The sequence below is a fragment of the Ixodes scapularis genome, unplaced genomic scaffold, assembly GCF_016920785.2.
Source record: "Ixodes scapularis isolate PalLabHiFi unplaced genomic scaffold, ASM1692078v2 PGA_scaffold3__209_contigs__length_174095766, whole genome shotgun sequence".
Lineage (NCBI taxonomy): Eukaryota > Metazoa > Arthropoda > Arachnida > Ixodida > Ixodidae > Ixodes > Ixodes scapularis.
In genome coordinates this window covers 44082810-44109203 of record NW_024609868.1, presented here as the reverse complement: position 1 = coordinate 44109203, position 26394 = coordinate 44082810, and the positions used below count along the sequence as shown (strand labels likewise).

At 48.1% G+C, this 26394-nt stretch overlaps 1 protein-coding gene across 1 annotated transcript in view; it reads left to right on the top strand.

The window, feature by feature from the left end:
- The first annotated feature begins 3778 nt into the window (after positions 1-3778).
- LOC8024076 (high-affinity choline transporter 1) overlaps positions 3779-26394 on the top strand; it is a 48293-nt gene continuing 25677 nt past the window's right edge. Inside the window, exons 1-6 of the mRNA XM_029993205.2 lie at positions 3779-3947; positions 6014-6121; positions 6183-6338; positions 10055-10203; positions 14177-14329; positions 26259-26388. Of these exons, the coding sequence (XP_029849065.2) occupies positions 3779-3947; positions 6014-6121; positions 6183-6338; positions 10055-10203; positions 14177-14329; positions 26259-26388 (865 nt within the window). The remainder of the gene's footprint in view (positions 3948-6013; positions 6122-6182; positions 6339-10054; positions 10204-14176; positions 14330-26258; positions 26389-26394) is intronic.

The window sequence follows — 26394 nt, the reverse complement described above, 5'->3', positions numbered from 1 at the left end:
AACTTTTGATGTATGGAAAGCAAAGGACGCTAAACACATCAGTCGGAGACGCGCTCCAGGCACCACACCTATACTTCCCATTATCTATATACGGCTCTGCTGGCAGCCTTTGTCACCACTACGATCGTTGTTGTGTTGTATTGTTGTGTTCTAAGGCCTACATTATAAGTCACCAACAACCGAAACCTGTGCAGCTGTACCCTTTCCGAAATTCAGTCTGGCCACTTTGATCACTATCATCATCATCTGAAAAATGGCATATGTGCCATAACAATGGCGGCTTTCTATTTACTGATGAAGGAACATGTTGAAGATACTCCTAAGCTGAGGATTCGAGGCACGTAGTGAAGCCGGAATTGAATGCAAGCGCTGCGTAAGCGTTCATTTCTTTAATTCGAGCCCAGTGGACCTGTTAGTGGCACAAAATCGACTTCGAAACCCCTTGACTTATAGAACTTTATCAAGGCGTCTGTCTGGGCTGGCGCTTCGTTCTCACTGGTTGCATCTTTGTGGGAATCGACACTGGAAGAGATGATCCAGAAAAACCTGTATAGCGAAGAGTTTATTCTCGACTGCCGTTGACATGCAAAATTGACGGTGCCCGATAAAATACTGCAGGCTACGGGTTCATTGCCGCCATTCGTATGGCAAAAGTTAAACCGCCATTTCAGCCACCAGATGGCACTGAATTTCGGAAAGGGTCTATTACACGATGCTTGAAAAAGAGTTCCTTAGAAGGATGCAAAAAAGAAATATTTGAAACAATTCGCATTGCGCTTGTTGTTTGGCCCCGAACTAAAAAAAAAAAAAAAGAGGTTAAAAAATGGTTCTCAGAAAAACAAAAACAAAAAAAAAAACGAATCAGAGGTGAGTTATAGAGTATTTTTATCCTGTGAGTCTCAACATTACGTTCGTATTCCCCGAAGATGTGACTAAGCGCAAGAAAAGATAAAACAAAAACATCAGGCCAGTCGTTACGTCATAAAATGATCTTTAGGCCGCGAGTACGGTAGCCGCGAAGTGCGTATCGCTCGCGTGGGCAGCGCGTTCAGTAGACCGATCTTACCAGCCAGTTTCGTTACATCGCCGCAGCCGCAATGCACCTAATGCACCGAGGGAACTTCAGTCCTTTTGCACTTGCGACAACCTCGCTGGAGCCCTGCGCGTGCAGAGAACGAGACGGTACGAGCCGTTTCGTGCAGTGCCACATGCCTTTTATAAACTTAAGTTATGGTGGATCCTGCATTCAATCCCCACCCCTGCCCGTTTCGATCTGGATGAGCATCGTACCGGCGTGCGCTCCTGTATCACTACTGCGCGGTGCACGTTAAAGACCCCAGGCTACCGGTTGTACTGCACTGGCTAAATTTCTCATCTACAGCTGCGAGACTCGTCGCCTGTTGAGGCAGACCAAGTTCTAGGCTGGATAAACATGCACACAACCCAATTTTTTTTTTTTTTTTAAGTTATGGCGGCGTTATGCATGCGTAGAATGCTAAGTGAGATCGGTCTAACGTAAGCTTGCAAGTTAAGTTCCCCCGCACTGACACCAGTCGTGACTCTTTTTCTAACCTTCTTGAAAATGGCGAGAGTGTGCGTGCATAGCTTTGACAGGCGCTGAAGATGCGCGAGAGCGGAGATTCCGAAAACCTTTTTTACGACGTAACTGTCCCGGAAGGAGGGGCCTCGGCGCTACTTTGAAAATTATTTTGTGCAGCCTCAGTGCCCACCTCATTCAAAAAAATATAATCTCGATTTTCGCGGTCCTCGAGGCCAAATGAAGAAGATTTAGGTGTTTTTCCTCAAATACAGAACCGCTCGGTTTTTCCTTTAATATTCAGCATTACACATTAGAGCCACGCGTACACAGCGTTCTTAACTTGCTTTTTAGAGAGACGTTGGAGAAGAAACCTCTGGAAGCCATGGAGGGCTCCAGAACGGAACTTCCAAGTTCTTCCTTCCTGCGACTCGCACGGCAGTCACTGCGTCACCTACCCCGATTGGGAGCAGCCACATATTGAGTGCTGCGTCAGAGTTAAACTGAGACTTCTGTTCAATCAATGCTTTACTGAGCATCACTCGTGTCCAACGCGGACAGCGAGTCGTCTGTTTTTTTGCGCAGGAGTTAAGTTTGAGGCGCACTATTCGTCATTCAACTCTCTCTAGAAAAATTTCACCAGTTTTCGAATTTCCTCTTTGTTATTGAAATGCACTTATCATTCTTTCTTCCATTCTCTTCTGCAAACCACAGCGGTCCGGCCAAATACGTCGCCCCCTCCGGGAAGGGGGGAGCAAGCCCTGTGCACCTCAACACAACATGTTCTATTGTCTCGTCTTCCCCTTGGCATACAGCACCACCGCGTATCCATTCCTTCATACTTCGTTCTATATGTCCTGCTCCTCAATACTCCTGTTCTAGCCTCGAATAACAACGAGCTCCCTCGTGAATTATAACACCAATGCTCTTTTCTTGTTTTCTGTTTTCGTCCCCTGTACACAGTTGAAGCTGATTTTCGCTGCATTATTTCCTCCGACATCTTTCTCTCGGCTTCTTTTACATCCTTTTTCACTGAGGTAGTCTGCTCTGCCCCAGCACTTCACTGTTGGTATGTGAGTTTCAGTTTTCAGGTTCGGTTTGTCTATTTAGTGTTCAGACGTTTCATGCATAGATGCTTATACACGTTTCTCGTTCATCGTGTATCTCAATTGTGTCTGGCCTTTGTTCAACTTTCAACTTACCGATCGCCTCTCTAACCTCAAAAGGTGCCCAGCCTCTGTCTCCCTGCACTCCTTCATTTGATGCACGCCCATGCGCCCTCAGTTCCAGTCTGCCCACGCTCCTCTGCCGGGTCTCTAAGCTTGACTGAACCTTAGACTTCATGCATAATACCGCAACGCCAAAAGACAAGCCCGACACCATGACTCCTTTTCATATTCCCCTAACAACTTCATATCTATTGTACTTCTCTAGTGCCTTGTGCTTCATAATTGCTCCATTCTTTTTTCCTTCCTTTATCATATTTCGTTCCTGTTCTTCTAAGTATTGTTTTCCCTCATTCAGCCATACCTCTCACTTCTCTATGTGTTTTAATAAAACATCCTGAATTTTCAGTGGATCCACCTTCTCATCGTTATAAACCATTATCTCCGACTTGTCGCTACTGAATTTTAAGCCCATAGAGTCTCCTTGCTCTCCACAGATCTTAATCAGCTCATGTAGCATACCCCGTCGATCTGCTAACAGTACAATGTCGTCTGCGTAGAACATTCCTGGTATAATCAAAACCTAAATTGCACTCTTCCAATTTATTTTCTGTTCTTCCACAGTATATCATAAAAAGTAGAGGGGTAGAAGACAACCCTGCCTGAGCACTCTTTTTATTTCTGCCGGTTTTGTTATTTCTGCTTCCCACGTTATGACTACCTTATATTTTGTGTATACCTGCTGTAAAAGCCTAATGAAATGTGCATCTAAATCATACTCTCTCAGCTGCACCCAGAGCTTTTTCTGAGTCACATTGTCGTACACCTCCTTAATGTCTAGAAATGCTGTCCGCTTTGCTGATAGCATTTCTGTGAGTGAAAAACGTTTCGCTATACCAAAGAGTTTTTCACCCACAGTGTCTAGACTAGCTTTTGAAGCGTGGCTGCTCGCAATACGCTTGTCGTGCGCCTGGGCTACCTTTTATAATAATAAGCTTTATTCAGATTTGTTGAGTCGCGGGTGGGATGGCAAAAGGTAATGAAATGTACTGGCCTCCACGTGCAGGGCAGACCGATGGCGCTGTACTGGTTCGGAGTGGCCCTGCTGGGGCTCTTCTACGCCTCCGTCGTTGCCGTGGGCCTGTGGACGGGCATGCGCCGGGGCTCGGGCCACGTGCGCAGCGAGCGCATCATGCTTGCCGGACGGCAGACGGGACTCTTCGTCGGGATCTGCACCCTGACCGGTCAGCAATGTGCCGCGTGAGCGGCACGCGCTTTAATTCTGTGTTTATACTGCTGAACCGAACAGTTCAGTGTTTATAATAAGTAGCCTACGATCTTTCCACAAGCCAGCAGTCGTCGGTGTGAGCGAGCACGTGCAACGAAATGGACGTCATCATATCCCCCATTATCCATGGTAAAAGTTCGGCATACGTTAATGTTACATCGGGAATCCCACAGGGCTCTCTCTGTCTTAGGGACGCTTTTGTCCTTAATATATATCAATGATATTTGCTTGGGTATTTCATATTGTGTTCGGGTGTTTGCCGATGATTGCGTAGTACACAGAAAAATTAGTAACAAGGATGATGCCACCCAGTTGCAAATAGATTTAGAATGCGTTATACTACGTGATGCTCTACATGGAAAAAGGCTTTAAATCCCCAAAAGTGTGTGCATTTATGTTTTACTAAAAAGAAGAAAATTGAAACCCAGTATTATATAAATAACGATATAGTAAACAAGGACTCCAAGTATAAATACTTAGGTGTCACGATACCAACTGACTGTTCATGGAATTCACATGTGGATGACGTGATTGTAAAGGCTTGCAGGGCGCTGAACTTTATTCAACGAAGCCTAAAATGTTCACCCCCTAACTTAAAGGAAACCGCGTATTTAACAGGCCGATTTTGGAATATGCATGTGCCATCTGGGACCCGGAACAAAAAACATTAATAGACAAACTTGAAAAAATACAAAGTAGAGCTGCTAGGCTTGTTCTGGGAAGGTACGGGCGGAGAGACGTACAGCTGTACTCAAATGAAGACTGAACTGAATTGGGAACCTCTCTCAGCCCGCCGTAAAAATTTGTTTCTGGTTTGGATATTTAAAAATAAAACTGGAATTAACAGCAAAACTTATTTAAAAGAACCATATCATATTTCTAAACGGAACGATCATGCTTTCCAAATTAGAGAGTACCACGCCAGGACAAGCATGTACGCCAACTCTTTTTTTTTTTTTTTTTTTTAAACGATACGGAGATTGGGATGCATGGGCTGTCGGAGCTGCAAGTGTGCAGTGAAAATGAAGATTTATTTTTTTTTTTTCAGCATTGTAACCCACCTGTTGTAACGCCCTCGGGCAGTGCGTGGTAATCTTTGAATAAAGAGTAAAGAATTCACGCTTAAGCGTGAGGGGGGGGATATGGTGACGTCGATTTCGTTGCGTTTGCTCGCGCACACCGGCGGCTGCTGACTCGTGGAAAGGTCGTGCGCCAGTTATTATGGACACTGAAATGTTTGGTTCAGCATCCCTTGAGGCTGAGACTAGAAGTTCCGCCTTCGTCGCGAGCGTTTGGCCCTTGCCAGCTCAGGTGTGAAGGCGCAGGCACGCGCAAAGCACTGCGGAAGCCAGCGAGCTCACGCTGAAGGCAGACTTCCAGTCTCAGCTTAAGGGTGAACGGAGTATGGCACATACTGCTCGGGACAAAACTATGCGGCGGCGGATACTTCTGGAGAAGCCGGAGAGCCCTAACCGCATCAGTTAGGTGGGTCTGGGTTTAGACTTCACTGCGTTTAAGGGTGCCCATGTATAGGTAGAGGTGAGACGCTGTCTGTCCACTTTTCTCTGTTCATTTGATGTTGTCTTCAAGTTTCTTTTCCCGTCTCAGGCAGAAACTTCTAACCATATACTTAAGCGTAACTGCGGTTTAGGATGCCCGTCGGGCACCGCAAACCGCAGTTAAGACTGACCTTTCTCAAACTTACCTGCATCCACTGTACTGTACCATTTACCCCCCAGGGATCAAGATCGTCGTCTGCTCCTCGCACGGAGGGGGGAGGGTTGCAGGCGTTCGGGTGCCGAACGCCGGCGTCTAAATGGCTCACCTTTTTACGGCTTTTGAGCGTAACGCTTGCCACATGAAGTACAGCCACACATTTTATGTGTATGCCTTGTACGCTCAGCGGTCGATGACTCGAATGCAAAGCGCTGTCGCCGTGTCTACTAGGACACGGCGACAGTCCCCCCCCCCCCCCCCGCCCCTCACAAACACCCATACACACACTTGACATTTCCATTTTAGCGACTTGGGTGGACGGCAGCCTGTTGACCTCGACCGTGGACGTTATCGCCAACAGGGGCCTCCTCTGGTGCCAGCTGCCGGTGGCCTTCGTTCTCAGCTTGGTTATTTGTGAGTGCCATCCGTCCTCTGGTCATCGGCGACCGATTGACGGCACCGTACATGTGCGCAGGCGGTGCCTTTTTCGCGGGCCCCATGTGGCGTGCCGGGCACACGACCATGCTGGACCCCCTGCAGGTGGCGTTCCGCAGCAGAGCCACGCCGCTGCTCTTCCTGCCCATATTTAGCGGGGGACTCCTATATTGCGGCTCCATCCTCAAGGCACTCGGTGAGCGGCGCCTTCCCTCGGCCAACGATAACAATTGGCCGTAGGGCCACACCTTCTACGTCACTTATTGTCACAAATAGAAAAATAAACTTGATTTAAAAAAGAAAAAAAAAACTTAAAATGAACGTATATAAAGTTACAAAGTTTGACGGCGACGGAAGGACGACTGACCCAAGCAGGCCATGCGAAGCTCCTTTTGTAAGCACGTGGGTATCTAGAAGTTTCCAAGCTCGAACAAACAACAAGATTCTCGAGTCATATCTGAACATTCCAGTCATGCAAACAAAAGAAAGACAAAAAGGACAAGGCTGGCGGGGATTAAACACCAGCCAGCGGCGTGGGAGTAGAGCACGGGGCTTACTCAGCTATTCGCAAGCGGCATTACTCCCCTCTTAAAAAAACAAAAAACGCGCTGCAGAACTGAGGGATATAGGGCTCAATCTCTACCCCCTGCCCATTTCAATCTGAATGAGCATCGTACTGGCGCGCGGTGGTGTATAACTACTACGGGGTGGACCCCAGGCTAGCGGTTGAACCCCCCTGGCTAAATTGCTCATCTACAGCTGAGACTAAAGTTCTTAGATAAGAGCTTCCTACAAGTAGTGACATTTGTTAAAGTACCAACTGCGTGACGGTGCAGGCTTTAGGAAGCGAATGGCGGCGCAAAGCAAAAGACTGAACTGAAGACACCTGTTTCTTCCAGCGGAATGTGCTTTGTCATTTGTATTGGTTGTCGTTACTTGTGAAAGTCAGTCTGCCACTGAGGCAGAACTAACTTCCGGCTGTATGACCATACATACCACAATTCGCTTTGCGATGCAACACAAAATGAAATCGACAACAAGAAACGGGAAAACTACAGAGTCATTTAAAGCTCTGATTTTCATAGCTTATCGAGCATAGTTTAGTTCGAGTCTGTCGACGTGAAACACCTTCGGGTCGCAGAGGGCTCGGTGACATTGTTGATGTTGCGTCGGGCAATGGCTTGCAGTTTGGGTCCCTCAGGTAGCGAATAACCTTGAGGCCGCCCTATTGAAAAAGAATATTTACCGAAATTTCATTTCAAGTAAAAACTCTATTTTACTTGATTATGGGACTCGTTTCAGTTCCGGTAAAGCCGAAATTTACCGAAAGTCACCGAATTTGTTTTACCGGAATTTGATTTCCACTAAAAAATGTATTTTACTGAATCATGGGACTCTTTTCACTTTCGGTAAAGCCAGAATTTACCGGAAGTCACCAGATTTGGCTGGCTTCACCAGAGAGTACCGGAAGTCACCGGATTTGCTGGAATTCATCGGAACTTACTGGGTTTTTTTTTCGGACGTCAATGGAAAGTATTTAGGAAGAAGCCTGTGAACCGTAGGTGGATGTGCGTTTACCAGATGCTGGACGATTCGGTAACAATTAAAACGGTTAGTCCATGTAGACCTGAAAGTTCCATGTTTCTATTTCACAGGGTCGATACCAGTGAAACGATTTGCACAACTGTAGACAAAATGAATCAGACCAAATAGGAACAACCGAGTTCTTTCTCGCAAAAAAAAAAATATATATATATATTTCAAAGTACTCACAATGCCGCTGGATAAATTCCTAAATGTACGGTAGACCAAGTAATAAAACCTACCAGGTGCACCACACTGACACACGCACACACTGTCAGTAGTACGTTTAGCGAAAACCACGAACGCGCAGCCAACATCTGTCGCCGGTGAGAAATCCTACCACAGTAACGGTGTCGTCCCTGATGCCGTCACAGCGGCGTCCCCGGCGTCTTTTTGGCTCGCTGGATGCTTCTGAATTCGGACGGACGAAGAAACACAAGCAACAGGGCACTGATTTTTTTTTTTCCTTTTTGTTTCATTCGCACATTAGCTGTTTTTGAAGATACAGGTCGCACACATAGAACGGGAAGTCGACACTGAGAGCGTCCGCTCGTAGCCCAGTTTGCGCTTTGACGAAGAAAAAACGGTTTTCCTAAAAAAAAAACCCCAAAAAAAACGAACAGTAAAAAGTCCCTCTCATTTTCCCTACGCACTCACCGTGAGGGAGAGAGGGTGCGTGGGGTCTCGTCCTTGCTGCATTCTAGGCACCATAATTACGCACCCAGTCCCCGGCTCAGATTGGCTTTTCGTTCCCCTCGCGTCGGCTTCCAGGGAGTTTCGGTGAACGGGGAAACGAGCGACAACCGGTAAAATTTTCAGCAAAGCCGGGGCGGTCTGGTAAACGAAAGTGGCTGCATGTGAAATTCCAGCGAAATCTGGTAACCGAGAGTAGCTGCCGGCAAATCTTCCAGCAAAGGCTGCTATACTACGCTGGTTTCGGATGAAAACGGGTGAAACTTGACCAGTTTTCACCGGATGTCACTGGAAGCTTTCACCGAATTTTTCAATAGGGCGAAGCACCACTTTAATAGTTCCTCGCTGCGAAAATGAATTGGTGTTCAGATACACACTAGGTAGCCGGGTTGGAACTATCGTCGTAGCGACAAAGATTGTACCGGCCATCGTCAGCAAGTTGTGCATCTTGAACCAAAATGCGGCCGAGCTGGCGGACTTCCTCTGCTCGTTGAGTGACGAACCGTTTGTCGTCGTCCTGTCGTCTTAGTGGTCGACATCACACTCGTCGTCAGTATCGTCACGAAGGTCATCGTCAAGGTTGTAGTCGGGGTTGTCGTTGAAGTCATCATCATTGAGTCGCCGTCGAAGTCGTTGTCAGGGTTGCCATTGAAGTTGTAGTCGGGATCGTAGTCGATGTCGTCGTTCAAAGTCGTCGCCCTCGGGGTTATAATGTTCAGAGGTAATACGCGTTGTAGGCATGAATAGCGTTACCCCTCACCTCCACAAAAATGTCAAGGATAGAAACAAACTTGGTTAATAAAACTGAAATTGAACGTTTAACGTGGCGAACTTGTGCCGACAAACATAAAGTAACGCAGATCGTTCATACTTAAAAAACCGAGACAGAGAAAACGGAAGGGACAAACACAACGAAGTCTTCGTTGTATTTATCTTTTACTTTACACCTGTCTCGGTTTCTTTCATTTATATTTTTAGTATGAACGTTTACCAGCTAGCCTGCGCCACAGCAGGGAGGCCAGCGTGGGGCACACATTGAACACTAGTGTTGCGTCCTCTTCACTCAGTAAGAAGGAACATCCTCTATACTAAGCTGTCAGCGACTTTATAGTGTCTAATCCGTGCTGACTTTTTGTAAGCGATATAGAAAATCTAGCACTATTCAACCTTCTTCCTTAGGAGGTGTCGGCCGAGGCAGCGTGCGCTTGAAGGGTGAATTGCGCATTCAGCTTTCGTTTGCTGGGGCCACAACAGAAGCTCTTCTGAGCTAGGACAATGTTTAAAACGGCGGGTCATCAATTTGGAAAGTGCTTTCTCGGCCCTCTTGAATGGGGACACCTGAATAACGTAACAGCGCATGAACGTAACAACGAATAACGTAACAACGAGAACGTAACAGCGAATAACGTAACAACATGAGCTAGCAACTCGCCCAGCCAGCAACTTATCAGGGGACACCCGCAAAAGAGCTGGATCTTCGCTCATCTTCTTCCCTCTTTCAGAATTACTTGAATGCCATGATTCAAAGATGACGTCCTACCAATTATTCTAAGGCACGAAAAATTCGCTAAAACGCCTCCACTTTCTTTGCAGAAACTATTTTAAACTAGAGTATTTTAATCCTTCCAACGGCAGGGGCCACCGTGAACGTGGTGACGGGACTGGATCCGATCACGGCAATGTCACTCTCGGCTACGGTAGCTGTCCTGTACACAGCGCTGGGGGGCCTCTACTCAGTGCGGTACACAGACATCGTGCAACTTACTTGCATCCTGGTCGGTATGGTGCGTGTCTTTCGTGATTGTCTCCTGCGCTACCTTGCCCCTGGCGCCTTCCATGCTTGTGTCATCTTCCCCTCTGTCGTTTCAAGTGGTCGTAGTTGTGCCCCTCCCCCATCCAGTCCGAAAATCAACCCTCAGATGCCTGCGTCTTCAATCTGAACCCAACCATTGTTCACACCTTCATCTTATCCTCCTCCCTCCTGCTTTATTCACCCCTCCATCCTTGTGTGTTCATTTCACTCCTCTAGATGTAATTTATGAAGTTCTACATTCCCCTTCTCTCTCTCACCGAAGCCCTCGTGTCTTTTAGCGTCAACTCGATTATTATTCCTTTAGGCATCACCTTCTTTGTGGATCATAAAAAAAAGGCACAGGAAAGACTGAAGGTTCGTTTTCTTCTTAGGATTGCGTCAGGGACCCGATGACTGGGAACGCCGATGGTGTGGGGATGTTGATGGTCTAAAAAAATGACTGAAAGGATTCCATCAGTGAGAGAGAAGTAAAAAGAAACGTCTATTTACAGTACAGATTGAAAGGTGGCCCGACCGACGTTCTTCCCGGCCCTCGCGCCTCCCTGCTTCTTTTTTCTTCTCTTTCCATGTATCCTCGAGCCACAGTCGCGTCGCTCACTTTAAAGTCATCCTGAGCGTAAAGAAAGACGAAACCGAAACTACAGCCACTGTACCGAAACCCTGCGCATGTCGCGCCTCTGGATTTGTGGCTGAGAAGCCTGATTTTAATGGCAGCTCTGGAAGTTAGATGTGCCCCGAGTCACGTGTGAATGATTTCGTGTTTGTTGTTGGGTCTGTGGTCCCTCGGATTATATTGTATGCTTCATCGAGTCCTCAGTTATCATACAAATCATCTTCGTTTATGCCTTTAAGACCCCCCCCCCCCCCCCCCCCAAAAAAAAAAAGAGGTATTCCGTTCCGGTGTTATCGTGTCCTTCATTCTAATTATTTACATCGCATTGTTCCTGCTCTCTATATTCATTGTCATTATAGTGCCTATAGTCGTATCATCCATAGTTCCGTTCGATATTTTTGTGTTTCGTCTTATGAGCTGCGTTTACACGAATGCGACACAAGCTCATCGAATCACAAATGCCCAGTCCCTTTGCTTTTTCCTTTTTATTCAATCACAATCGTCATATCTTGATTCGATGTGGTGAGGTCGCATTCATGTATCCGCGTCTACAGACGAGAGGGACGAGACGGAGAGGTGGTTGACTCTTATTGAACCTAGGTGGCTGACGTCACAGCCCCGACTAATAGTCAAAACCTTTTTGCTTCATACCCTACATCGTAACGTTTTACGTCGCTGTATCATCGTGTCCTCTTTACTTGTTCTTTCCCCACCTGGCCTTGTATCATTGTGTCCCTCGTCCTCCTTTATCTTCGTGTCCTTTTCCATCATGTCCCTCGTCATTTTCGCATCTCTTTTGACTGTGTCCAGCAGTGTCTCTCTCTCCATTTTTGCATCTTGTTTCAGTGTGTCCTCAATTCTTGTTTCCATTGTCTTCCTTTTTCCTCGTGTCTTCCGGCATCGTGTACCTCACCTTCTCGCATCTCATTTGAGTGTGTCCTTCTTCATCGTGTCCTTCGTCCACCTGTCTTTGTGTCCCTCAACATGTACATGTCCTTTGAGTGTGTCCTCAATCCTCACGTCCTTCCTCCTCTTCTGCCCTTGCGTCCTCCGTCATTGCGTTCCTCACTATCTTTGCAAGTTCTTCGAGTGTATTCACCCTTTTAATGTTCATCGTCCGCTTCTGTCTTGGTGTCATTCAGCATCGTGTCCATCCCCGTCTTCGCATCTCCTTTGAGTGTAATCATCAATTTTGTGTCCATCGTCCTCTTTTTTTTTTCGGTATCCTCCGTCGACGTGTCCATCACCATTTTTACATCTCCTTTGAGTGTATCCTTCATCCTCGTGTCCTTCGTACACTTGTCTTCGTGTCTCTCAAGATCTGCATGTCCTTTAAATGTTCCTTCCATCATCGGGTCCTTCGTCCACCTTTCTTCGCGTCTCTCAGCACCTTTGCATGTCCTTTGACCGTGTCTCCATCCTCATGACCATCGTTCTCCTTTGTTTTCGTGACCTTCGTTGTCATATCCCTCATCTTCTCGCACCCCTTTTTTGTGTATCCTCCATCCTCTAATCCTTCGTTCGTCTGCCCTCGTATCAGTTGCGGGCAACTTAGGGATCCAAAGCCTTGGATCGGGTTGTCCGCATGCTAAATCGTCCGTGGTCATTTCCACTGCGAAGGGCACAGTGCAATTGGTCTCGGCAAAGCCGTTTATACTTAAATGGTTTGGCCTTTTTAAGGAGATTTAGACAACCTGGCAACCACTGCAGCGTAGTCAAACAACCGGGAATAACTTTTCCGTCCGCCTTTTTGTGACTCTGACGCATAAGAACTCTATGCGATTTCTCAGAAATAAACAGAACAAAGAAGTACCGCTATTTTGTGCTATCGCGAAATCCGCTGGTTCTAGCGGGACACAAGCTCCGCTTATTGGCCGAACTATCTCAGTATAAGCGGCGCTTACGTGAGCGGCGCTCCGCCATTGATAAAAGGCCGCAGCAGCGGATACACGGGGGCTTTTTGGGGTCATGGCGCGTGGCCAATTAGAGTCAATAAATAACCGAAATGGCCTGCTGGACAAGTTGGTTACATACCTAATAAACACTGAAACTCCAAGGACAAGGAAAAGGTAAAGGCGTAGACAGGACCAGCACTAACTCGCACCTCACATGTTATAATATGGTTGCGTAAGAGAAGAAAGATATTAGGAGAATTATAAATTTCAAAGTAACCAAATAAATGAATAATTATCTACAATATTACTCTTTGAGAGTGTTGTTCGCTTTAAAATTTGTAAATTATATTAATTATTGATTTTCATGAATATACTGATTAACATATATAACGGGAAACATTCAAAATTTGCATGTAAAATGAAAAGATGAAGGCAATTCAGAAACGATATTGTATACACGTAAATGAGGGCAAAAGAAGGTAAGTCAGGGATACGTGTATTATATTTGTATTTCTTGTCTAACGAAAATGTAAATGCAAAGCGTAAAATGTAAATGTAACATGTAACTTCTGAAAGCGACGAACATAACGAAGTATTTTTGTAATGAATAACTATGTGCCTCTCAATTATTCTTTATTATTCACTCTCTACGCTTTTTGTATTCTTTTAATTTTCTTTCCTCTTCTCGGAGCGAACATATGCCAGCTTATTGGCTAGACTAACCCACCCCGAATGTCTTGTTTCTTTTAATAAAACGACTGTCCCTCTCTGACTCCAATTGTCCTTGTCCTTGGCGCTTCCGTGTTTATTAAATATTGCTAATACGAACCGGTGCGTTGTGTTATTCTCCCCCTATTCGGGGCAAAAAAATAAAAATAAAAAAGATCCTACATTGACGTCAAACATCTTCGCAAGTCCTTTGCGGATTCGTCCATTCCCTTCTCCATCGTCGTCCACTGTCTTTGTGTTCTCCAGCATTGTGTTTCCAAATACCTATAGTCAAGTGTTAGGTGCCCCTCACCATTTTCGCATCTCTTTTAAGCGTATTCTCCATACTCGTGTTCGATCGTCCCGATGTTTTGGTGTCCTCCGTCAACGTGTCCCTCGCCATTTTCGCGACTCCTCCTTTGATTGTGTTTTGTTCTCCGTCCTCGTGTCATTGGACCTCTTGTCTTCGCACCCTCCGTCATCGTCTCTATCACCATCTTCGCATCTCCCTTGCATATGACCTCCATTCTCGTGCCCCTCACTACATTCGCCCCATCTTTGAATATTTCCTTTATCGGCCTGTCCCTCACCCCCTTCGTACTTTTGAGTATGCGTTCCCCCATTCTCGAGTCCTCCAGCACTCCCCATGGCGTCCTCCGGCGTCCGCGTCCGTCGCTTTCCGCCGTCGCGTGGTGCCTCTCGCCCAATGTCCACCCCTCACCCCGCAGTGGCTGTGCGTGCCCTTCCTCCTGAGCAACGAGCACAAGGGCGATCTGAGCAGTATTCCCTTCCAAGACTGGACGGGGCGGCTGGAGCTGTGGCAGCTGCCGTCCTACCTGGACACGATGTTCATGCTCACCCTGGGCTCCGTCGTCTGGCAGGTATGGAACAATCAATACCACCCAGAAGACAAGGCCTGTGCATGACGTCATACGCGAACCTGGTTTCTGCGCACGCGCAGTGACCGCACTCGGTGTGGGCCAACGCTGGCTTGTTTTGTCAGCGTCGCGTTGGTGTAAACCGGGGCGCGACTCTCCACTTCGTTTTCAGCTTACCACAGAGCGCAGAGGATGCTAAGACCTAATGAAGCCATTTCAAAGCTGCGTGAGAGTACCGTGACCTTCCAGATGGGCACAGAGGCGAGCGGGGCGCGTAGTCACGTAATACGTTCACAGTGCCAGGTTGGCCGGGATGGCTCGTATGCGGAGCGCAAGTTCGTCTGCTTCCTTGCATAGGAGTTGAGATGATGTCAGGACGACAACCTCTTATTGGCTGACTGAAAAAAAAAATAGTGGGTAGAACTTTAGTCATCTAGCATTGAGGTCTACCCACTATCCTTCCAACCAAAGCCAATCAGAACTCGTCGTCGTTCTGACGTCACCGCAACTCCTGCGCAAGAAGCAGGCGACTTGCTCTCCGCATAGCGTCCGCTGCAATCCACCAACGTAAGGCGAAGCGGAGTGCGAAGTTAACCGGTGAACACCGCACGTTCGCCCGCCTATTTCGAGTAGAGCACCCGGAAAACCTATGAGTCAGTGTTCTGATATAAACGCAGCGTCGCTGTATAAAAAAGAAAGAAAAAAAAAAGAAAAAAGGAATCCCGAATTTTAAATATAAGCAACGAAAGTTGGGCAGCTTGATATTTGAGCCCAATGTTCCAGGGAATAGAAACCAGCCCTCGGATTTTTCGTGAAAGCATGTTTTTTTCGTTTAAAGCGCGAAACACATGTACGACGAAACCTTCCGATCCGACGTGCGGACTGCCGGACTGACCTTGGGGGGAGAAGGTTTTCGTAGCATCGGAGAGCGTTGAGGACCCTCGCCTCCGACCGTCGTATTGCGCGGTCGGACGTCGGATCGGACGGTTTCGTCGTACATGTGTTTCGCGCTTAAGGCTCGTAAAAATAATAGGCGGTAAAGAAAATCCGCCTCTGCGTTAAGTCCCTATCTCGAACTTTTTTTGTTCACGTTCCGCCCTTTGAAAAGCACGGGGAAAGAGCCCAGCACGCCGTGATCTCCATACAACACCGTGTCCTTTTAAACAATAAAGTCCGTCTGCTATGGTCGCCCAATGTCAATATATGCGCACGTGAACGCAGCGTCTGGAGCCAGCTACAGCCGCGCCATTTTCCGAACGCCGTCTGCTACCTAAAGCTCCTCTATCCTGGGAAAAGTGGCGCCATTCATTGTTCTGGAAATGCTCGAGACACGTGCCGCGCGCCACTTCTGGGAAGAACATGGCGTCTGAAATCTAGCCCAGTGTCGCCATGATCTTCCCAAGGGCTGCACGTTGCACGTGCTTCGTACATCTAAGCACCTTGCGCTACTTTTGAAACATAAAGGGGCTTTACTGCTACCAACGGGGCAACACTAGCTTCGGCTCCGAGCAACGTTGACTCCAAGCTAGGCTGCCAAACAGACGGTGCAGCGCGTGGTCACCCCTCGCTTCGCTCATTGAAACTTTATGGCCGGTTCTCACAGTCACGGCCACTCGATTAGGACTCCCCTTGGGAGCGGCCTGCCGTATGCCTCACTCCGCCGGTGAGAGCGATAGTTCTACTTTACCCCGCAGCGCCAGCCGTGGCGCTCGTTATTGGTGAGAGATAGAGTTCCTTTCGGGGGAGCATATCGAGGAACTACGCTTTCAGGCAGCTGTGCATGGGCGCCGCCATAACCGACCTTCAGTTTTTGTTTCCTCTTATTCCGTTCGATCCACTTCATCATTATCACAGCAGGACAGGTAACTGCCATTTCAGATTCTACCGTGTCCTTCTCCCCAGCATAGGCCTTTGTGGAGACTCGTCAACGCCCGCTTCAGTCGCTCGACATCTCGGTAAGACAAGAGAAGGTCGGCTATGGCGGCTGAATTTGGCGCGCGCTGAAAGCGTCTATATTTCGTTTCACGTTAGTATGTACTTGTTAGCCGCGCGTGCTAAAAGCGCGAGATAGTTGCTTCGAAGGAAGCCTCGGCGGCTGCATGAGCGCTCGTGCAGCAAGTGCTCCAGTCAAGGTAGTAAAGGCTAGCCGCTCGCGCTAGCACAGTGTTCGCGGTTAGTCCATGTAAGGTAAGACGAAATATAGTGAGAGAGGAGCAGTACGCCCGGCCCGGCCCGGTGTGGCTATTTAGATTTTTTTTTCGTGAAGCCGCAAGTCTCAATTGAAACGAGTGCCAGATTGCATGAATGATGTGGCAAATCTGTGTAGAATAAAAGCACATGATTCTTTCTGCGAAAAGCTCACTCAGCTGCAGGCTGCGCGTTAAAGCTGCATTCTGCTGGCAGTATGAGCGAATTGTCGTTTTCTTGTTCCTGTAACTGTTGCCCCGTTTCTATTACCACTGTAATATAGGAGTTATAGTTGGATATAGCTAGGCCGTATGATTTCCGGTTTTAACCGACGCTCGAGCACGCGCGAGCTGTGCCATTCGCGAGCTGTGTCCGGAAGGACAATATAAAATCGGATTCCGCGTACATAACTTCAGAAATATAAACTTCATTGTTCACAAAAAAACAGACCAAGGGAGTTATATAGTTCACAAGCAGAATACCTTTCGGGAAAGAGGCTTTCGCGAAAGCCTCAATATATTCTCTAGTGGGCTGTTTAGGTCACCAGCCCAGTTTGCCAAAAAAGGTCTGAGGAGTTTTCTGAGAAAGAGCTCGCAGAGCTCTTCGCTGTGGTACATGATCTCGGCAGTTAACACAACACATCAGCGGGCAGTTCATAAGGTGTGGAAGCACAGCGCTCGAGAGGACCTTGCAAATCCTTCCACAATTACGAATCTCTGCTGACTGTAGAGCCCTCTCGACAAAGGTGCAGACGAGCTTGCACAGCCAGACAGCTTCAGGTCGGGAATAGCTGAGTCCTCCTTGGTCGAGGCTAAACATGGACTGATATGCTCCGTCATGCGATGCATTTCCCTTATGTTGCGCTTGCATTCAGGACACGTCACCTGCAAAGTTTAGCGGGTTCTACACATTAGTCTTCCTTGCTTTCACTGAGAAATTCTTATTGCTTTGCTAGGTTGAATGTTTCAGCTAGTTACTTTGAAATTACGACAATTTCTACAAATAAAAATGGTCACCTTTTGTCCGCAAACGAAGGCCAAGTAGCCAGCCTTGTAAGTCAGCGGTACGACTTCAAGTTCGGAAGAGACTTCATTGTACTTCATCAACTGCAGGATTTCTTGTTTCACGAGTGGAGTTGGCACAATTCATTTCCGTCTCGCACTCAGAACTAGAACGCGCATTTACATTTCCGGCAGCTTCCAAAATGCCAACACAAACCACACACGCGAGTGCAGAGTGACACTACGATATTTTCGCCGAGCACAGCGGTGCATAGGTGGGGGGGAAAGCGAGTTTTGCTGCCTTCTGCAACCGCGGCAGCGCCTCGGTATCGGCGAAGCCAATGACAGGCAGATATTTTATCTGGGTAGCAGAGGAAGAGCGCGTTGGGCGCCTTCTCTATACTCTATACCGCAGCGAAGGCTGGAAGCGCGAGCTCATAGTGTTGACAGCTGTCCTTACTGCACGAGAGCTTGTGCCGCCGAGATCTGCCCCAGAGCAAGGAGCTCGCGCTTACAGCCTTTCCTGCGGTACAACCTAAGGTGAAAGAGTATAGCTTTCAGCTCACAAGACCGCTCACTAAAGCCCCTCGATGTGTTTGCGTTTGTCTTGCAAGTAGCGTCAAATGCGCGAGAGCACGAGGCCCATGTCTCGAGCGGCCCTTGGAAGCAAATGGCGGCGCAGCACTGAAATGAGCGGGCCTTGGAAGCGAATGGCGGCGGAGCACCCGCTCATGGCACATGTCTCGCGCGCTTCCATAACAATGGTTGGCGGTACTTGTAAAAAAACGCTTTTATCAAGGGGCTTTACCGCTCACCGATGTGCAGCGCCCCCATGGAAAATGGGAGAAGTTCTCCTCTCACGCGCGCTTGTTTGTTTTCGGAAAAACATCGGCAGGCCGCACCAACAGGAAGGATCGAGTGGCCGTGTCACAGTTCTCACATGCAGCGAAGCGCTGGTGTAGCGCTGCTCACGTGTCGTCGGCTACTTATCGTCTGCCATGAGCAACAGTTTTGACGGTGCGATACAAAGATGGTGAATGCTCCCGGCAACACTCGCGTAGCGCGAGGTCAGCGCTATGCTTGTAGCGCTCCGCTGCATGTGGGAACAAGCCTCTAATGCAATCCCAGGCCCGAGCGTGCACCAAGCCTCGTCGGAATCGCCAAGGGTTCGCCAGGCGATCGCTCTCCGCTCCCAGCGTCGACCTAGCTCCACAACGGTGCGTCCGACTTTGGAGCGTTGCAGCATTCATGTTAGCAAACGACCTTCGAAAGATGGCGTCTCCCATTGTTGGCTTCAAACGCTGCATTCGCGCGTTCCCCTGTATCAACGTTACTAAAACACTCAGTTGGGAAACTCGCCGTCGAAACCTGGGCCGCTGGCGTCCACCGAGACCGAGCTAAATACGACAACAGCGCCACTCTTTATCATTTGTCTGTACTGTGGTCACCTTGAGCTTTTAAAAAGCATGTTTTTGCGTAAAAACAAACGGAAAAGACTCTTTTTGTATGAAATGTTTTGGAGATTAGTACAAAATGAAGGGCGCATGATGTTTGTATAATCTTTAGTTTGCAAGGTTTTATGGAACAATTAATATTGTTTTTAGACAACCATGCCTCAGCGGTGCTTTCAGGTAGCGCGTCCCGACCTAGGTGCATTTTAACTTCGGTAGTAATTCGCAGCGCGCCCGCTGGTGAGGCAGGGGTGGCACCCCTTTAACCTCTTCCGATGTACCTGTTTCGGCGCCAAAATGGCCGATTAAAGTCAAAATAGAAGTAACGTGCAGTTCCTCGAGTAGCCGCTGCGGGAGGAATGGCGGCGTTGTGTTCGTCATTAGCTCGGTTCTGGAGGACAGACCGGGGCCACGTTTTTAGAGCAGTCTCTATGGCAGTTTTCCAACTGAGTGGTTTTAGTAACGTTGCCCTGTATTAAAGACTCTTTGTTTTTATGGTGACGTTGACGATATCAGGCGCATTGTATTGTGCGGAAGGAGTTGGCGGTATGGCGAGATCAGGTGTATTCTTCGGCTCTTTTGCCGTGCTTTTCAATGGGCGGAATTAGTGCCACTAAATAAGCTACGCTTCAGAGTAACGACACTTCGCCAAATTGTGTCTTAAAATCATAGTTGCCAGTTATCTGAAGCTTTATCTGAAATCACAGGAAACGCTTTTCCGCCCTGCACAAATGTTTAAACAGCTCGCTGCAGAGCAAAGCAATATTACATGACCTTTCTAACACCGAATCTAATTCTGAGGAAGTGGCACTTTTGAATTATGAGAATCGGCAGTTGCGTCTGCTCTGCATACGAGCCAAAATGGCGGCGCCCACAACAATGTTGGGGAACGGAGTGCCGATACTCTAAGCGCAGCTCATTTAGTGGCTCTAGGCGGAATGTGAACAAAAAGAATTCTAAATAAGTTCTTAACTCAGATAGCTGATGTTCAACTTTATTAAGAGTCTACTTTTAACTCGCAGTACGGATAAAGTTTCTTGTACTGCAACATAGAGCTAAACTATCCATGTGCCGACGATTGTCAACAAACCTTATAACGCGATAGCGTTAAGAAACTCGTGCCGCATGCAGGAAGGCCGATGTTGGTGGCGTGACGAGAAAAGCCTGATTGGTCGATAGGGTAATGACGTCACAGCCACATGAGCTCCGCGCGGGAATTTCAAACAACCCACAACTCACGTGAAACGTGACGTCCCGCGTGGAATGAAAGTGATAAAAAACATGACATGTAATGCGAATTAAAGGTCTCCGCATGTCTCAAATCATTTCACTTTATACAGTAATTCATTTGCCTTACAGGCTTAAAGGCAATTTGAAGACGAAGGCGAAATTCTTACCCATGACCCTTCGGTTGTGAGCGCAGGCACGCTACTGATTAGGCCATGTGCGCCGCATTTCCTGTTCACTGGCAGGAAGAGCAGGAGAAGTGAACAAGAATGCGATGCGAACGGGGCCCCAGAACGCTGTCGCGTCCCACTCTTTACGGTGAAGCTTAAGCGCCCTTCAATTTTTTTTCTTCGCTATTTTTAAAGAAAAATAAGTGATGCATGCGAGGCGAATTGTTTGCCATGCAGTGTTTGCTACATCTCCGTCTTGGAAAGGAGGAAGAGAACGAAAACAAAGTCCTTCTGAAATATACTCGTCTATTGGCCACTTCGGCTCGATGGGTTCGCCAGTCTGACAATCAAAAGCTTTTTGCAGGTGCTATCTTTCAGAATTAGTACGTAAGGCGCATACTGTGTTCGCTTTCAGAAAAGGTGAACACGCACGTGCTGGGTTGTGGAGATTGCACGCTGGACTGGGAATGTTTTCGCGTTTTTACGAAAACGGATGCACCTAGCGGACCTTTCGCGAATTCTGCTCAACTGTGTTCCCCACCATAAAATATTCAACTGCTGCTCATCTCGTGTGGCTTCCATGACATCCGTTTTGTCGGCGGTACGGGCAAAGTACAACGAGAGAAATTGCGTTGCGTCGTGCCACAGCTGCGAAAATGGCAGGAATTAACGACATGGCTGCGGAGAAACCCGTGATTCATTACGGCCTAACAAATTGTTTCTTGTGTTTTGTAGGGCAAACAGTTTCCCGGTAACTTTATCTTACTGTCGTATCAGTGCGTTGTCAAGGTCGCTCTGAGCGCAACCTACGCAGCTGCTGCGTTCATTAGAGCGGTAGAGGTAGTCCTTCCAACGCATCACCAAAAGAGCCTCTAAAAGCTCGCTCGTGCCAACACACCGCCAAAGGTTTTGAACGTAGTAGATACAAATCAGGGAAAGCATTAAAAGGCACCGGCACGCCAAAAGCGAAAATTCTTTTTTATGCGAGGATCTCACCAGCCAGTTTGACTACGCCACCGCTGCCGCAGTGCATCGAGGGAGCTTTAGTCTTTCTGCACGTGCGACAACCTCGCTGGAGCTCTGCGCGTGTGGAGCATAAGGCGGCACGAGCCGTCATGTGCACTGCTGCCTGCCTCCTGTGAACTAAAGTTATGGCGGCGTCACGCATGCGCCAAACGCTTGGTGAGATCGGTATTGATTGGATTGTCAGGATCACGGTGGAAGAAACACATCTAGGTGATGACTCAGTCGGACGCGGCGACCACATTATGTTCGGCGCACCGAGCGCGCTTCACTCGCACGGGGATAGATGACGCCCACGTATAGAGAGGCTCAGAGAGAGGCTTGTGAAGGCTTGTATAGAGGACTTGTGATGGAAATTAGGCATTCTTTGCTCGGTCCCTGTGTACTGTGTGGTGAAATGATGGATTTATGTTGGCCCATTGGCACTGATTGCATTTTTCCCCGTGCGGTTGCTGTTTTTTAAACGAGAACATTTCGATGATTACTCAATGTGACAAAAATACTCGTATAAATACAGAACTTCCCGGCTCATTCTCTGGGCTTTCAATAATTAAGAGTAATTTAAAATAATTCCGTTAAACAGCTGGGTCGTGCTCGCTTGTTTTGTCCGACAGCATGTTTGGTAACAGTTCCTTAAATTGGTTACACACATTGCTTGGCTTTATAGGAGGTCGGGGGATTTTTTCCACCCTGCTCCTGCCTTCTTATGGAAAACATAAATTACAATAATGTTACATTGTGGGGCCTAAATATGTATTTACATGGGCAGAAAGGTATTAGCATTACAAATGGTTTCTACATACGATGTCAACTAGTACTGTGGTACATACAAACCATGTGAGCAGAACCTATTTTTATTTATGATGACATAGTGACTGAAATGATGACACGGTATGATGACATACTGACTGAAATGATGACACAGTGACCGAAAGTCAAACAGTAGTAGCGGTTATAGGACATAAATCAATTTTCCTCTATACACTCACAATATGGGGTCCCCCCCGTCTTCCAGGCCTCACAGGTATTACAGGTAACGTGTTAGGTACTTCGGGCAGCCAGGGAAAATGCTCGGAACAGCGTCTACAAAAATCGCAGGCTTCTTCGCAGCGTGGACAACTTTCCCACCGAACTCCTCATGACACCATTTCGATATCAGTTCGTCGGGGAAATGCTTGGCACAAACATGATCACTACGCAGTAACTTGCAATCGGCCCTCAAGGTTGCACGACGCCACTGCTCCATGCGGGCGTTTTAGAGCGCAGCTCTTAGGGGCCCGTTTCCGGCTTGAGCGGCGTCGCCGTCGCCGTCGACGTAACCGCGAGGTCACGTGACCCCCCCCCCCCAAGGCCACGTGACCTCCTCGAGGTCACGTGACCCCTTGAGATGACGTGAGCCCCCCTTAGGTCACTTCACTCCCCCCCTGAGGTCAGGCGACCTCCCGAGGTCACGTGACCCCCTGACGTCACACGACCCCCCCCCCCCCGAGGTCACGTGACCTGAAGGAGTCACCTATCTCTCAGTACGCTTCCATCCTTCTCCTCAAGAGCTGCGCTCTAATCTAGCGTTACAGGGAATTGTAAACGGCTTTCTTTTTTTCGATGGAGCTTTAAACAAATTCACTCGCTCTGCACAGTTCCGGAACTGAATTGCAGTAGGGAACGAAGCACGTCTTTCCCAGCCTTATAGCATAACTTATTCTTCTTCGGGTTAGGGCTCACCTTCGTGCACGATGGTGGCGCCTGTGATCGACACAGCACCAAAGCGAAACACGAGGCCAGCCACTGAGCGCACACACCGCCCCCACACTACCACACCGCGAAAAAGGCGAGCACGCTACGCCGCCGAGGGGGGACCTTGTACCCACGGTGCTCATAGATAAGCGCCCTCCGCGGAGGCGCGGAACTATACTACTCCTGGCTCGAGGCTAACTCCGAACACGATCTGGTCGCTCACTCCCCGCAGGAAGAGCGGCCAGAGTCATCACCTAAATGTATTTCTTCCACCGTGGTCAGGATACTGTCCAATTCATTTTTTTTTTTAATTAAAATCGCATAGATCTTTTTTTAGATAAAAATTACCGAACCGAAACTAATACCCCATTCACATGGCCAGCAAAGCTACCTTTAAGTCTCTTCGCGATCGGCGAATCAGCCCGCTCTCTTGGGTCGGAGCACTTATCACGCGCGGAAGTTCGCGAACTGGTTCGCCGCTGGCCATAATGTTCCCGCTAAAGGTACCTTTACGACCATGTGGATGGTGCATAAGCCGCCCACGCGGGCTCACGCGGTACTCTGGGACGTCACGCGTTTCCGGGTGACGTCGGCATCTGTGGCGTCACGCATTTGTAAAGGGGGTCACGGCGGTCGGAAGGAGGGCCTCGCCGGAAGTCACGTCTCTGGAACCGCATAGGTGTTTTCCTTTTTTGTTACTTTTATTATAGCGTGTGTAATATACGTGCAAAACTATGTGTACCTCGATATACCTTTCATTTTATTTGTATTTTTTTTTCTAAACCACATTTACACTGCTGACTTGTAAGGGTGGTGAGGCCCATCAAGCGGTGGACGACACTGCTTTTTATTTTTTTCTCGCCACCCTCAGTTTGGGTTTCAAGCTCAAATAAACGCTGATAATCAGCGCTTTCCTGGGCCATTTGGTTGTTTTGCTGCCGAAACGTTCAAGGCGTTTTGTGAATTGCAAAGACCTAAGAATAACCCCTTGTAAATGAAATGGAAAGAACCGAAGTTCCCAATGACAGTCTTACTTGAATCGGACTTAGAGGGGTTATGACACGAAAATTAAACTGATAGATTATTCTTGAAATGGAATGCTCATAGGCTACTTAGTATATACACCAAGTTACGCGATTTTCAGAGCTCTGGTAATTGCAATATTCAATTCACGAATTTTTATCATTTTCATCTGGCGACCAGGCAACACTGCCCAAGTTAGTCACACCATGGTGTCCATAAACCACGTGACCATGAACGCTCTCTCATTCTAGGCGCCCTCATGATCTCCCAAGCTCTCCTCGCCGCGGTACGATCAAAACGGCTCACGGAACTCGGTAACCCGAACGCTACCCTCGCTCTCACTCACCCCCGGCCCGTTGACCTTCCACCGTGCATGCGCCTGCGAGATATTCCCGGACGACGGTGACCACGGGGAGCTCGTCCGTAAAGGGGTGTCCAAACAGGACACTACAAAAGGCACGACTCCGACAAATCGTGAAAATTGAAGCGGGCGCGTCCGCTTCCATTTTCACGATTTGTCGGAGTCGTGCCTTTTGTAGTGTCCTGTATGGACACTCCTTAACTCGTCGTCGCTGGAGCTGGTCGCCAGCGGGTCGCAGTCAAAATGAACAGCTTCCAACATCTCTTGATAGCAATCACTCTAATTGCTGCGGCGATCAATGTCGAACACTTTGACAAGGCGAGCGATACCGTAGACGTAATCGTCAAAGACCGCATGCTCGCAACGTGGAAGGTAAACGAAGAAGCTGAGGCTCGAGACGCCAAGAGAGCCAAGTCTGTGAGTGCGTGCAAGGAGACACCGCGCTGGAGGCTGACTACGTAGCCAACCTCCAGCTCCGCCCGGATCCGCCTCTCCGAGGGACCCGCATAGTAATCGATTCATCCACGAAACTATCGCGCCATTTTCAAAACAAATTTAGCAGGATTATAGGAACATACAATGGGTCCTAGCAGTATAGTTATCTCATATTCCACATATGCTATGTGGAAGCAGACAATGCGCTTAGCCGACGTCTATTGAGACTCACGGGGTTTCTTCACAGGGGTGTCACGCGGCCACACAAAATCTAACAACAAACGACAGCGACCTTCCGGTTTCAAATTCCTAAAGTTTCTTCACAGCGCTCTTTACTGAACCCAGCAGGCACATAATATGGCACTACAAACCATCAGCCGCAAGCACATCTAGTACAGAGGTTGTACAGACGACATGCGCATTTCATGCTCCACGTGTGCAAAGCCGCCGCTTCCACGACGCGAGGCACAGCAGGCAGAGCCGGTTGAAGCCTCGAAACGTCATCTGGAAAGGTGGTAAAAGTGCCGCCGCGCTACTGAGGAGTCCGAAGCCAGAGCCCTCTGAGCCCCAGCGAACCAGGACGACACACAGCCCGCCCACCTGATAAACATTCATCGAGGTCCGCGTATCAGTTTATTTCAGTGTTGTGATTTCACAGAGTCTGTAGCGGCTGTGGTGACTTGTTACGACCTGTGTGAGTGGTCAAGGCGGACACACAAGTCACTTGGGAGCCAACCGAAGCCAGACCGTATGAAACTACGGACCAAGTGGTGGACACAAAAACTTTGGTGCTTTCTCTTTTGTTTTTGTTTTTAATTTTGTTCATCCATGTCTAATCAACAAAGATTTTTTTTTTTTTTTGAACGCGCCTGGTGATGTTATTTTGGGAGCAACCGCCCTGATGCAAGAGGGTTTTGGTGCTACTGAATACTGAACACTGATACTGGTTGTCTCCTCGCTGCTCCTATCGGGAGATGACGCCACAACTAAATAGCGTCGCGGCGTCGCTAACTTCGTCTGCGAACGCACTCAACCTTTATTTTGGCAATATAATTGCTCTCATTTTTTACAGGAAAAGAACTGCGCCTTTAGTTTTCACATGGTAAAACCGACCCGCTCAGTGCACATTCAGTGAAAGTTTGCGCTGTCGTATTCAGTTACACTAGTTTGAGCTTTCTTTGCGCATGCGCCGATTTTTCCGGTTTGTTTTAAATCGGAGAAGGTCCGCTTTGGACACTCTATACTTGGAATGAGAATATGAAGCCGTTGCGATACTCTGCTCGGCGAGCATAGATAGAATATACAGTTACTCAAATGCAGGGCAGCTTCCAGCGACTACTGTCGGCGGAGAGTGAGTCGGCAGCCAAGATCATGGCGTACGCCGGGGCATTGGGCATGCTGCTCGTGTCTGTGGGGGCCGTACTGCTCGGATGTGTGTCCAGATTCGCCGGTGAGT